Source organism: Echinops telfairi, unplaced genomic scaffold, assembly GCF_000313985.2.
Source record: "Echinops telfairi isolate 266 unplaced genomic scaffold, ASM31398v2 ScPeMD7_16;HRSCAF=60, whole genome shotgun sequence".
Classification (NCBI taxonomy): Eukaryota; Metazoa; Chordata; class Mammalia; order Afrosoricida; family Tenrecidae; genus Echinops; species Echinops telfairi.
The window spans coordinates 4,768,041-4,780,834 of NW_022103913.1; the positions used below are offsets into that span (position 1 = coordinate 4,768,041).

The window sequence follows — 12,794 nt, forward strand, 5'->3', positions numbered from 1 at the left end:
TTGGACAGTGCAAGACATGGAAAATAATAATTTATAAATTATCAAGGATTCATGAGGGAGCGGGAGGGAGGGGGAAAAATGAGGAGCTGATACCAAGAGCTCAAGTAGTAAGAAAATGTTTTACAAATGATGATGACAATAAATGTACAAATGTGCTTGCCACAATGTATGTGTGTATGGATTGTGATAAGAGTTGTAGGAGCCCTCAATAAAATGATTCTTAAAAAAAGAAAGAGCCTTTGGGCAAAATATTGATTGATGTAGGGAACGTCAAAAGAAAATGCAAATAGTACACAGTCACTGTACCCAAAACAACTAATTGACATTTCACGATTTTAAGAGGTAGCATATGAATAAGAACCAATGGTACTGAAGGAAGAAGTTCAAGCATCACTGAAAGCATTAGCCAAAACAAGCCTCCAGAAATTGATGGAATACCAAATGTTTCAACCAGCTGCTGAAACACTGGAAGTACTCACCGGTCTATGCCAGGAAATTTAGAAGACAGCTACTTGGCCAACTGACTGGAAGAGTTCCAAATTTGTACCCATTCCAAAGAAAGGTGACCCACGAGAATGCTCAAATTATAGAACAATATTATTAATATCACATGTAAATGAAATTTTGCTAAAGATCATCCAACAAAGGTTGCAACAGTACATTGACAGGGAGCTGCCAGAAGTTCAGGCCAGATTCAGAAGGCAACATGAAAAAGGGATCTCATTACTGATGTCAGATGGTTCCCAGATGAAAGCAGAGAATATCAGAAAGATGTTTACATGTGTTTTATTGGCTATGCAAAGGTCTTTGACTGTGTGGATCATAACAAACACACTATGGATAACTTTGAGAAGAATAGGAGTTCTTGTGCTCATGTGAAACTCGTACATGGATCCAGAGGCAGTTGTGCAAGAAGATCAAGTGAACACTGCCTGGTTTACAATCATGTGTGTGTCAGGGTTGTAGTCTTCCATTATATTTATTTAATCTATATGTCGAGCAAATCATATTTGAGGAATATGTGAAGATCATATGAAAAAGAATGGGACTTCGGGTTTGGAAGAAGGCTTATTAAGAGGCTGCAATATGCAGATGCTACAACCTTACTTGCTGAAAGTGAGGAGGATTTGAAGCACTTGCTGATGAAGACAAAGATTACAGCTTTCAGTGTGGATTACAACTCAATGTAAAGAAGACCCAAATCCTCCCATCATGACAAATGAATGAGAGATTGAAGTTATCAAAGATTTCATCTTGCTTGGATCACAATCAATGCTCATGGAAGAAGCAGTCAAAAGATCGAAAGATCCAGAGATCCATTGCACTGGGTAGATCTGCTGCACAGACCGCTTTAAAGCATTGAAGAGCAAGGGCAGCACTTTGAGGACTAAAGTGCACCCACGCCGAGCCATGATAGTTCCCACTGCCTTATGTGCGCGTGGAAGTTTGAACAAGGAAGACTGCAGACACACGAACACATTTGAGTTACATTGCTGGTGAAGAATATTGAAAGTACCACGGACTGCCAAAAAGCCTAATCAAATCTATCTTGTCAGAAGTCCAGCCAGGAGCAGGCAGACTCAGTCCTTGAAGAGCAAGAGTGAGAAGACAAAGCCATCAAAGCCCAACAGCCTCCTTTTCCTCCAGCCCAGAGCTGATCCCGGAGCCCCAGCGGCAGCCCCTCACCTTCCGAAGATGCTAGTGATTGACATCAGGCAGCTGTGAGGGAGCCTGTGCGTAGCCAGTAGAGCTCCCTTCTCTTCTGGCGGATGCCCTTCCCAGAACTGGACCTGTCAGAGCCCGAAGGCCTGGGTCTGTCAGATACGGCCACCTACAAGATCGAGAGTCCCACTGATGGCAAAGTGACCGGACAAGCGGCCAGAGCAGAGCAAGAGAAAAATACGAATGGCAACGCCCTCCTTGAGAACAGCACCTTCAACTTCTGGAGAGCGCCCATCGCCAGCATCCACTCCTTTGAGTTGGACTTGCTTTAAGGCCAAGACTCCTCTCTCCTACCACCTTCTCCTCCTCATTGTCTTCCCTTCCGGCCCACTCCTTTCCTATTTTTAATCTTGCTCTCTCCTCTCCACTGTGATGAGGTGGTGCTGATGAATCTGCCAGAATTTTATTTATGTATTTATTCATCTATTTATCTTCCTTCTCTGTTTATCTCAAAGGCCTTCACACCACACAGTAAACACTGAAGCAATGGCAGTGCAGTCATAGGGAGCCCTTTCCCCCCTCCCCATCCCCAATAGTCACTCCCCAAAGGAAGCCTGATTTGGGAGGGGGAGGGGGGAATCAGAGTAGTGCAAAACGGAGGACTGATTTTTCACTCCATTTTAATCAACCTCAGAGAGTGTTCAAACCTTCTAAGGACACTGTTCCAGTCAGCACATAAGGAAGGGGTTGATAATAAACTCCCAGCCTTGGGAATTGTAATTTGAGATATCTGCTACTAAAAAAAGTAGGATTTCTTAAACACTAAGGTGGTTAAAGACTTGCTTTTCTGATCCTCCACATTCTTATACTCTTTTCTTCAGCTACATTGGGGTTTGATAAACATGTAATAAAAATCGGAGATAATCCATCATAGAAAAGGAAAATAGAGAAAAGCTTGGAATCATTTCAGAAAGAGCAAAGTGTGCTCCCTCTCTCAAAGATAGTACTCCTCAAGCCTACTCATTTCACAACTGTGCTCTAAACTGTGAGTGGGAAAATCTAGCCAAGGAAAGCCAGATTTCAAAATTTATGATACAATTGTACTATTAAGATAATTTTTAGCATTTTTGACTCCACCTTTTATAAGGCAAATAATTTGGTGTTTCCTGTTTTAGTAGGCCCTCTCGTTGGTCAATGGGCGTTCTTCAGCCACCTTGAGACCATGAAATAAACACTCACACTTTAACTTTCACCTTGTTCTCCAGCCCTCCCAAAGAGATTGCTGCCATTCACTCATTTGTTTAATAAAGACACTCAATCCCAGAAAAAAGAAAAAAAGAAGTACAGCCAGAATGCTCCTTGGAGGCAAGGATGGTGACTTGCCAAGGATGTATTTGGACATGTTGTCAGGAGAGACCAGTCCTTTAGAAGGACATCATGCTTGGGAAAGCAGAGAGGCAGAAGAAACAAGGAAGGCCGGGAGGAGGTGTTTGGACAGAGTGGCTGCAAAAACGAACTCAAACATAAGAACAAGTTGGAGGACGGCACAGGAGAAGGTAGTGGTGCTTCATTCCCCCGTCATGCAGGGGGGCGCTGGGAGTCAGAAATGATGTTCTGGCACCTAATGGCAACAGCATATCCAGATGCAAAAAGCTCCTGTCATTAAGTCAGGCCCACCTGCATGATATCGCTTTTGATTAACTCAAGTCAAATTATTAGCAATATTAACTACCGTATATTTGCAAAATCTCTTTTGTCTGAGAGCACAATATAATCATGGTGTGATAACTCATCATTTTCATAGGTTGTATTCACATTCAATAGGATGAGATTATACAAGGGTGAGAGTCATTGGGGGATCATCTTAGAAGCCCCCCTGTCATAACACCATAATGATTATTCTCTAGTTTAATGCCTGAGTTAAATGGAATCAGATTGATTTCTTAATTATTGTCAATGTATTTCCCTAGGTTTCCCTAGCTGACAGTGTTAGCTCACTCAACATGTGATTACACACCTTTCTTGTTCCCCCCAAAAGGGCTGGAAAATTGAAGACTACCATTTTCAGCCTCCTTTGCAGCTAGAGATGAACATGTGACATGGTCCTGGACAAGGAAAGTAAACAAACGTCTGCTGAAGTTTCTCCCTTCTCCCCGTTTCTTCCATCCTGAACGTACTTGATTTTGAAGTTGCAACACCAAACTGGTGACAAAGAGAAAAAAAACCCTACAGGTTTATAGAGATCTTGGCCCTGAAATTGTTGAACAGTCAAACCCATATCAGAATTTGAACCAATAGAGAGGTCTGCGGGCCAGTCCCAATTTCCAACTATGTGGATAACCCCCGGCCCCCTCTGCCCAGAAGAATGCACTTCAGAGGACAGCACTGAAGCTTCAGCTCAGGGAGAGGGACATGTCTGATCAGAGCACACAGGAGCAAGTGAAGAGGGAAGGAGAGAAAATGGAACACATCCTGGCCCATCAAGCCCCAAGGATGATATTCTTGCTCAGAGCAGCCAATGCACAGAGAGGACCATAGGGCCAAGCCCACCACGAGACATGATGTCCCTCACTGACCCATAGCACTATAGGGGACAACACTGGAGACACAGTGCCGAAATTGTGCCTGATCTGACCCCACCACATCGGAGAGAAACACTAAGGGCGTGCAACAGAGCAGCAAAGCAATGAAGTCCCCAGGAATACCAAACATAGATTTTGAGTCCAGGGTATGGCACCCCATCAGACGAGACAGAAAGCACTCCTAAAGGTCAACAAAAAGACCTGGAACTATTTATAGGTTTTTCTTTTTTTATGTCATTGTCATTGTTTTTGTTGTTTTGTTTTACTTTGTCTTGTTATTATGCTTATTATTGTCTCTGCATGTTTATCTAGATAAGATAGGCAGGATAAACTATCCAGAGAAGAAAAAATGGGGGACATAGGAGAGGGGGGGCCAGGAAAGGAAAGGGGGTGTCCACAAACCCAGGATAAGGGAACAACAAGTGATCTAAAAATCAATGGACAGGAGGGCATAGGATGCCTGGTGGGGCTTGATCAAGGGCCATATAGTCAAAAGGAATTACTAAAACCTGAATGAAGGCCAAATGTGATAGTGGGACAAGAGGAAAGTAAAAGGAAATAGAGGAAAGAACTAGGAGACAAAGGACATTTATAGTGGTCTAAATGTAGAGATGACATATGTAAATATGTTTATATATAATGATAGGCAAATAGACCTATGTACATATATTTAAATGTTAAGTATTAAGGTAGCTGATGGACATTGAGGCTCTACTCAAGTACTCCCTTAATGCAAGAACACTTTGTTTTAATAATCCGGCATTCTGTGATGCTCACCTTCCCAACAGGATCACTGAAGACAAAAGGGGTACATAAGCAAATGTGGTGAAGAAAAGTGATGGTGCCCAGCTATCAAAAGATAAAGTATTTGTGGTCTTAAAGGCTTGAAGATAAATAAGCGGGCATCTAGCTGAGAAGCAACCAAGCCCACATGGAAGAAGCAAACCAACCTGTGTGATCACGAGGTATTGATGGGATCAGGTATCAGGCATCAAAGACCCAGAACAAAAAAATCATATCAATGTGAATGAGGAGAAGTGTAGAGTGCAGACCCAAAGCCCATCTGTAGGCAATTGGACAGCCTCTTACAGAAGGGTCACAAGAGGAGATGAGCCAATCAGTGTGCAGTACAGCACCAATAAAATATCCAACTTTCCTCTAGTTCTTTAATGCTTCCGCCCCCCCCTCCCCACCACTATCATGACCCCAATTCTACCTTACAAATCCGACTAGACCAGAGCATGTACACTGGTACAGATAAGCTGGAAACACAGGGAATCCAGGACAAATAAACCCGTAGGACCAATAGTGAGAGTAGTGATACCAGGAGGGTAAGGGTAAGGTGGAGGGAGAAAGAGGGAACTGATTACAATGATCTCCATATAACCCCCTCCCAGGGAGACGGACAACACAAATGTGGGTGACGGGAGACAGCAGTCGGTGTAAGACATGAAAAAAAAAAATTATCAAGGGTTCATGAGGGAGGGAGTGTGGGAGAGGGGGAAATGAACTGACATCAAAGGCTCAAGTAGGAAGAAAATGTTTTGAAAATGATGATGGCAACATATGTACAAATGTGCTTAACACATTTGATGTATGTATGGATTGTGATAAGAACTGTGAGTCCCCAATAAAAGTATTTTTTTAAAAAAGAAAATGAGATGCAATAAAACAATGTATCTTAAAAAAAAAAGAGAAGAATCTGATGTTCTGTTACATGCAGCAGAAAACAATCCTAAGTCACACAGATCAAGTAAGTCCCTAAAGGAGAAGACACTGGTCAAGTTTCCAGATCATGAACAATGTGTCTTCGCTTTTCTGGAGGGATTGAAGAGGCAATGCAGATATCAACCTTCATAATGAAGGTGATACTTCTTTCCTATCTTTGCCATGACGTTGAGTAAGTCTTGGATACCGATAGTACCTTCAAGGATTAGTGGTGAAGTCCTGTACATATGTTCTTTTTTCTTTTCTTGTGTAAAATGTGAATATAATGGCTTTCAAAGTCCATTAAGGGCCCAATTACACATGTAGTTGCTGCAGTCAATAGGAAACTATGTGGGTAGGGAGAGATTGCACCCAATAATGGTGAGGGGCGAATAGTGACAAGGAGAAGATTCACTTTCTCTGTCTTTCTTCTGGCGGCTTCTAATTGTGGTCTATCTCTTTTTCCCATCTCTCCTCATGGCGTTTTATCAGTAGGCCTGGGCACTGGGGCATAAAACATCTTGTATGGGGCATGTGACTTAAAGCCTGAGGTTTTGTTTCACAGGACAGAGAGGAACTCAGAACTGGCAAAAGAGCCAGAGGTCTCTAAATAAATAAATAAAAGTCAGGGGGCTCTAGGTAAAAATTTCTACTAAGGCAGTTGTTAGAGTGGAGACACAGAAGGTTTGCTGCAGGTTCCAGAAGATCTGGAAAAGTGGATATAGGAGCCACTCAATCACTGTCCTTAAAAATGATTTTAAAGGAGCAGTTGTATGCTGCCCTATAAGGTCACTGTGAGACAGTTCTTGATGACAGCGGAAGTGATGCTCTGTGGGATGATTGATAACATTCTATAACATGAAATAATAGTGATGCTTCTTAGGTGAACCAGAGACATAAAAATGAATGACATATATGAACATATGCATGAATGGATTTTTGGCTTGCACTTACTTCTAGCTCCAATCTAAGAACAATCAGTTCTTATAATATTGTCCTGCTTGACATTCAACCTCATGAAGAGATCACTGAAGATATGGATGCTAGAGTAAAATGTGCTGAAGACTCTAGATGGTGCCCAGCTCTCAGAAAGAATAGCATTTGGAATCTTAAAGGCTTGTTTTCAAGCAAGCAGCCATATAAGTGAAGTGTCAACTAAGTCTGCATGGAAGAAGCACAACAGCTTGAGTGATACAAGGATGGGAAATAATACAATTCAAATCTAAAGGAGAGAATGGTAGCAAAGCTTGAATTGTGAACACCTGATTTTCAGAAGGCTACAGATGACAGTAAACCCAAAATCCAGTCATGGATTAAGCCTCTGGTAAACACCCTCTGAGGGATGTGACTAGTCCTGGCATCAGATAGAGGGCACTGTAAAGTCGATGATGGCATATGTAGCTAGGTCAAAACATAATACCTTATAATGTGATCTCCCCTTTGACCCATTTTAAGGCTTTTAAACTTTCTTTTAAACATAAAGTAGAAATACACATGGATTAACACCCTGGTGAGTTTCCTTAATATTTCTGTGCATACACAGATATGGACTCATGATATTCTTGTTTCCACAGCAAGATCCCAAAGAAGGCAAACACATCTCTCTCCTCCCCTGCATGTTTCTCTTCCCTTCCAATTTAGGAGAAAGCGTTACTTAACGGTTCCATCTCCTCCACCTCCTCTCCCTAAATTCTCCTCCATCGTCCATCCTCTTCCATTCCCAGAGCAGCAGCTCCTTCTTAGCACCTTAGACTCCTGAATTCTCCTCCTTGTGTGGGCCCTCTTTTCCCTCCTGTTTACCAGCTTCCCTCCATGCCTGGCCTCACTCTACTTTCGCCTCAACCCATCCTGGCAGACTGGGCTTAGATCTCATCAATCTTTGCAAACGACCCTTACTAAGGAGCCCTAGCGTGCTACTAACCCCAAAGTCTGCGGTTCAAACCCACCAGCTGCAAACCCGTCAGTCACTCCTCGGGAGAAAGATGGGGCTGTCTACTCCTGTAAAGATGTAAAGTCTCAGAAACCCAAAGAGCAGTCTCCCCTGTTCAGAGGATTGCTCCAATCAGACTCAACTCAGTGGCCGTGAGGACACCCAGGATTTCCTAATTGCCAAATACCAAGGCTGCATGGCCTTTGTCGCATTCAACACTGCTGACCCTTCTTTGCTCCTTGAAATCCTCTCTCCTCTGGAGAAGGGACTGCTACCTGCTCAAGATCCCCGGTTTCTTCTCCCTTACTAACGAGGATCTTCATGCCCAGCAGGGAGGGGGAGGGGGAGATGTGGATGAATAATGACATTTCTCAATTTCTTCTGCAGAGAGGAAGTGAAATACAAAGGGGGTTTCAAAAAGTTTGTGGATAAATAGAATGGAAAGATCTCCCATGAGCTTCTGAAGCCCCATTTCAGACGGGGAAGTCATTTGATGGCACTTCCAGGAAGGCTCCTTAAACGAGTGTCCACCTCAATCATGTTGCATGTCCATCTATCCTTTATCCTTCCTTCTTAGAACATGGACACGATAGAACATAAGGAAAAGATTAAAACCACAGATGCTGACCCGTTATCCTGCAGCTGATGAACTTACAATAGCAACTGCCTACCTCCATATTACTTATGACATAAGAAAACAACCCCCGTATCCTGTGTAATCTAATGTTTGGGGGTTTTCTCTAATATGCTGCTGAAATTAAGCCTTAACAGATGCTGGTCCTGTGACTATACCACTCTTACCTACTTATTCAGCCTCCTCATGGCCTCCTTCCTCAGCTCCTCCTTGTTGATGTTCCTCTTCCTAGACTTGTCCTACTGCTTCCAAGTGACCCACTAGTGCCTGCTGATCCCCAAGCCACGACTCCAAAGTCCCAGCATCTGGTTATTATGGATTAAACTGTGACCCCATGAAATATGTGTTGTAAACCCAAACCCCTCTACTTGTGGTTTGTGGAGCCCCAGTGGTGTAGTGGTCACTTGGGCTGCGATCTGCATGGCTGGCAGTTCGAAATCACCAGAAGCTCCATAGGAGAAAAACCGGGCTTTCTACTACTGTGAACAGTTACAGTCTCAGAGCTGCACGGGGGTGGGGTGGGGGCGGGGTGTCTCTAACAGTCAGCATTGACTCGATGGCAGTGAGTGAGTGAGATAATAGTGGTTATAATCCCACTTAGGAATAGGTTTTCTCAGTTAAGTTAATGAGGCAGTGTTCATGTAGGGTGTCTCCTAAGTCAAATTCTTTTGAGATATAAAAAGAGTAGATTGTACTAGCAACATGCAGAGATGGAGGAAGATAGGCACCATGTCACATGAGATCCTCAAGGAACCAGGATGAAAAAGAAGCTAAATAGAAGCTAAAAAGAAACTTCCTCAGAGTCTTCATTCAGAAAAACCCTAGAACCATCCCTCTGAATTCAAACCTTCAGCCTCCTGAACTGTGAGAAAATAAAATTCTGTTTCTTAAAAGCCCCCACTTGTGTGCTTTCTATTACAGAAACACATGGTAACTAAGACATAAGCCCAGACCTTTCTCGGCAGCACCAGGCCTGGAGATCCAAATGCCCATCTTGGCTGGCTGGCTCCATGGGCGCTGCACTTACAATGCATATTGCCATGCGACTCATCGTCTTCCCCATAATGCGGGCTCTCCTTCTGGCCACTGGAGCTAGAGACACTGCCCCCTCCTCCCCTGAATATCTGCCTGGTCCTGAAGCCCGGTGTGCTTTCTCTCCAACAGGTCCAATTTATTTCCACCCCTGAAGTCCCACTGCCGTCATCAAGCCCCCATCATCTCTGCCTGGGGCATTGCATTGGTCACCTAACTAAGTTCCCAGCTTTCTACCCAGCATCCTAATGATTGCCAGGTTTCTCTTTTTAATAAAAATGCAAAAGTCATCATGTCATTGTCATGCAAAGCAAACCCTCCTTCTCCGGCTCCCTGCTGCCCAGAGAAAACATCCTGATGTGTTTGGGTGGGCACCTGTGCCTCGGCAGGTCTCAGCACCCCAACAGACACCACATGCAGCCACTTACAATCACCTGCTGATGCCTGAACGTGCCATGATTTACTCCCTCCCTCCCTGATGGTCTCCTCTGCTTGGTAAGCTGAAAAGCGGAGCACGGGTTACATTTTAAATGACAAGCAAGCACCTGACTGGAGTGCCTTCTCTTCAGGAGAGTCCCCTATCTTCGTGCACAGAAACAACTCTGGGATAACGGCTGGTCAGAATTCTAGAGAGGTGTTGTTCATTTAACATAATTCTCGGATCAGAGTACCTTTTAAACATAATAGTGAAAGACTCCTCCACAAGCTACTTTGAACAATATGGGTCCAAATAAGCATCAGTTCAACACCTTTTATGTATTTTCATTTAAAAATTTTACTTTCATGCACTAGAAAGCATCTCTTCATTCTGAACCTAACAAGAAAGGAATATTTGGCTTGTGATATGCTAAGAGTTAGGGGGAAAGGTGCTAAGGGTGTCTTCTTTTGTTTTCCTATTAAAGTTTACCTCTGTGGAGCCTAGAATGTTATTTCCTTTTCCACAAGAGGAAACCGAGACGCTGTGGACCCAGGAACGAGGCACCACAGAGGTAGTTGATGGTGGAAACACACTGACACCCTGGCCCTGAATTCAGAGTTCTTCCCACCTCACCACACAGTCCCAGAGCATCTCTAGTTCACAAAGAAACCGCCACCTCCCCACCCCCACCAGAGCAGAGCAAAGTAGCTCCCAAATAGCCAATTAAGCTAATCATCTTACACCACTGCCACTAACGGCAAGTGACGACCTACAGGCTTTAGGGCAAAGGGAATGTGAAGAATTAAGTCCAGGCTCAGAAACTGAACAGCCCTCTCCCCTCCTTGAGTCTGACCCCCACCTGGGCCAGGTGGATAGTCACTCACCTTCTGAGTGATGGGCTTGCCATCTGGACCTGCACGGCCAGCCCCAGATCAGAGAGCCTGCAGTTGCCCAGGCCGTCCAGAAGCACGCTCTCAGGCTTTAGGTCTCGGCAGAGCATGCCCCAAGAGCGGAGGTACAGCACCCCGCGGACTATCTGGGCTGAGTAGAAGACCACACGGTCCATGGCCAGGCCCCGCTCGTGCACCTTGTAGATGTGGAGCTGGAGGTCACCTCCGTTCATGAGGCTCCTGACCAGGCAGAGGTGGGACTTGCTCTCGTAGGCGTAGGCCAGGGACACGACGAAAGGACTGGTGACCTTCTCTAAGATTTCCTTTTCCGACAGAACCATCTTCTCGCCATGTTTCTTCTTCAGTCGCTTCTTGTCCAGTTTCTTACAGGCATACATTTCACCAGTGTTTCTCACTTGGATGGCACATACCTTAATGGAGAGAGACAGACAGACAGACAGAAAGGGAGGGGTGGATGGCAGTGGAGGAGGCGAGGGTGCTAACCGCAAAGTCAGCAGCTTGAAGCACCTGAAGGAGAAAGAGAAGTCTCCTACAGGTTTATCGTTTCAGGGACTCTCAGGGGGCAGGTCTACTCCGCCCGGTGCGCCCCTTCGTGAGTTGGCGCTGACTTGATGCCAGTGAGTTTTTGAGTGAGGAATTCCCTTGAGATCGAAAACAAACGAACAAAGAACTATTAGGCTGTTCTACGTCCCCTTCCAGTTTGGTTATCCTGCAGACACTTAATCTCCCCAGCACCCAGAACTCGGTGAAGTACTTGTCTGATACCGGCTGCCTCGCGGAGTTTCCACTGCAGGAACTTGTGGAAAGGGCTGGCCCAGAAATCCCGAAATGGTGAGACCTGCAAGAATGCCCTGGCTGCACCCTTGGCCTGGGCCACCAGAGCCTCTTGCTTTTCCTCGGTGGTGGCTGCTAGCACTGGACTGAGGAAGGGGTGTGACTGGCCATCTGCACACGTGGCCCCCAGCCTCTGCAGGGGCTGCTCTTGGAGGAGCCCTCCTCAGCCAGCTCCCAGGTCTGCACCTCCTCAAGAAGGCCGCGGCCTCCTGGTAGAGGGGCACGGTGGCGAGGCTGTCCCGGAAGAGGCGCCGGCCGATGGGTTGCTGCTCACACAGGCTGTGGAAGTCTGGGGTGAGGGCCTGGCGGAGCTCGGTGCACCTCTGCGGGCTGGGCAGTACCAGGCTCCGCCAGCGCCGCTGCAGCTTCCGGCTGTCTCCTTCTGGGCTCCTTCGGACCTGCAGGTAGGTTGTGTCGGCGATCAGGATGACCAAGCCCCCCATGTCGACCATGGCTCTGCCAGAGACGTTTGTTCCCGGGGGATGTGTAGGGAGGGTGCCAGGCTGCTTGGGCTGCAACTCGGTCGTCTAGTGAGCTAGTTTGGGTCGTAAGGCTAAAATAACGTTCAAGGGATTTTCCGCGAGGCTTCTTTGTGGCCTGCAGGTGAGCCTGGATGGAAGGTGCTAAAGGGATCAAGAGAGGTTTCCAGTGTAAGAAGCTTTAGCTGACTAAGTATAACTAGCCAAGGAAAGGCACGCTCCAGGGCACGCTCCCATCCTCAGAGGCACAGCCAGGGGGGCGCTGGCCCGGCACTCAGGTCTCCCAGACAGCCCCTTATCCATGGGGGCTTGTCTCCATACAGGCCGGCCTCCTGAACCCACAAAGATGCACCAGTTTCCCAAGGAATGAAATAGCAAAATGTTATTATAGTTTGGGTGCTGGCCGCAGGGTGTCCTTATTACCAGTCTGATTGCCTCCCTCAAGAAGCAAGAAAGCTGTGCACACTCTTAAGACTAACAACAGGTCTGGAAGGGGAGCTGCGGGAAGTTGGGGAGGATTTCCTCCTTGCGGCTAGCAGCCAGACCACAGCGCTTACAGAAGGGGTGCTCTGACCCTCCAGTCTGGGGACACACTGCCAGAGAAC

At 45.8% G+C, this 12,794-nt stretch overlaps 1 protein-coding gene and 1 pseudogene across 1 annotated transcript in view; one reads left to right on the forward strand and one right to left on the reverse strand.

Moving 5' to 3' along the window:
* LOC115868631 overlaps positions 1-1,994 on the forward strand; it is a 3,104-nt pseudogene extending 1,110 nt beyond the window's left edge.
* GRK7 (G protein-coupled receptor kinase 7) overlaps positions 1-12,162 on the reverse strand; it is a 63,021-nt gene extending 50,859 nt beyond the window's left edge. Inside the window, 6 exon segments of the mRNA XM_004712073.1 lie at positions 10,850-10,872; positions 10,875-11,286; positions 11,564-11,648; positions 11,650-11,851; positions 11,854-11,904; positions 11,907-12,162. Of these exon segments, the coding sequence (XP_004712130.1) occupies positions 10,850-10,872; positions 10,875-11,286; positions 11,564-11,648; positions 11,650-11,851; positions 11,854-11,904; positions 11,907-12,162 (1,029 nt within the window).
* Between the last annotated feature and the right edge of the window lie 632 nt (positions 12,163-12,794).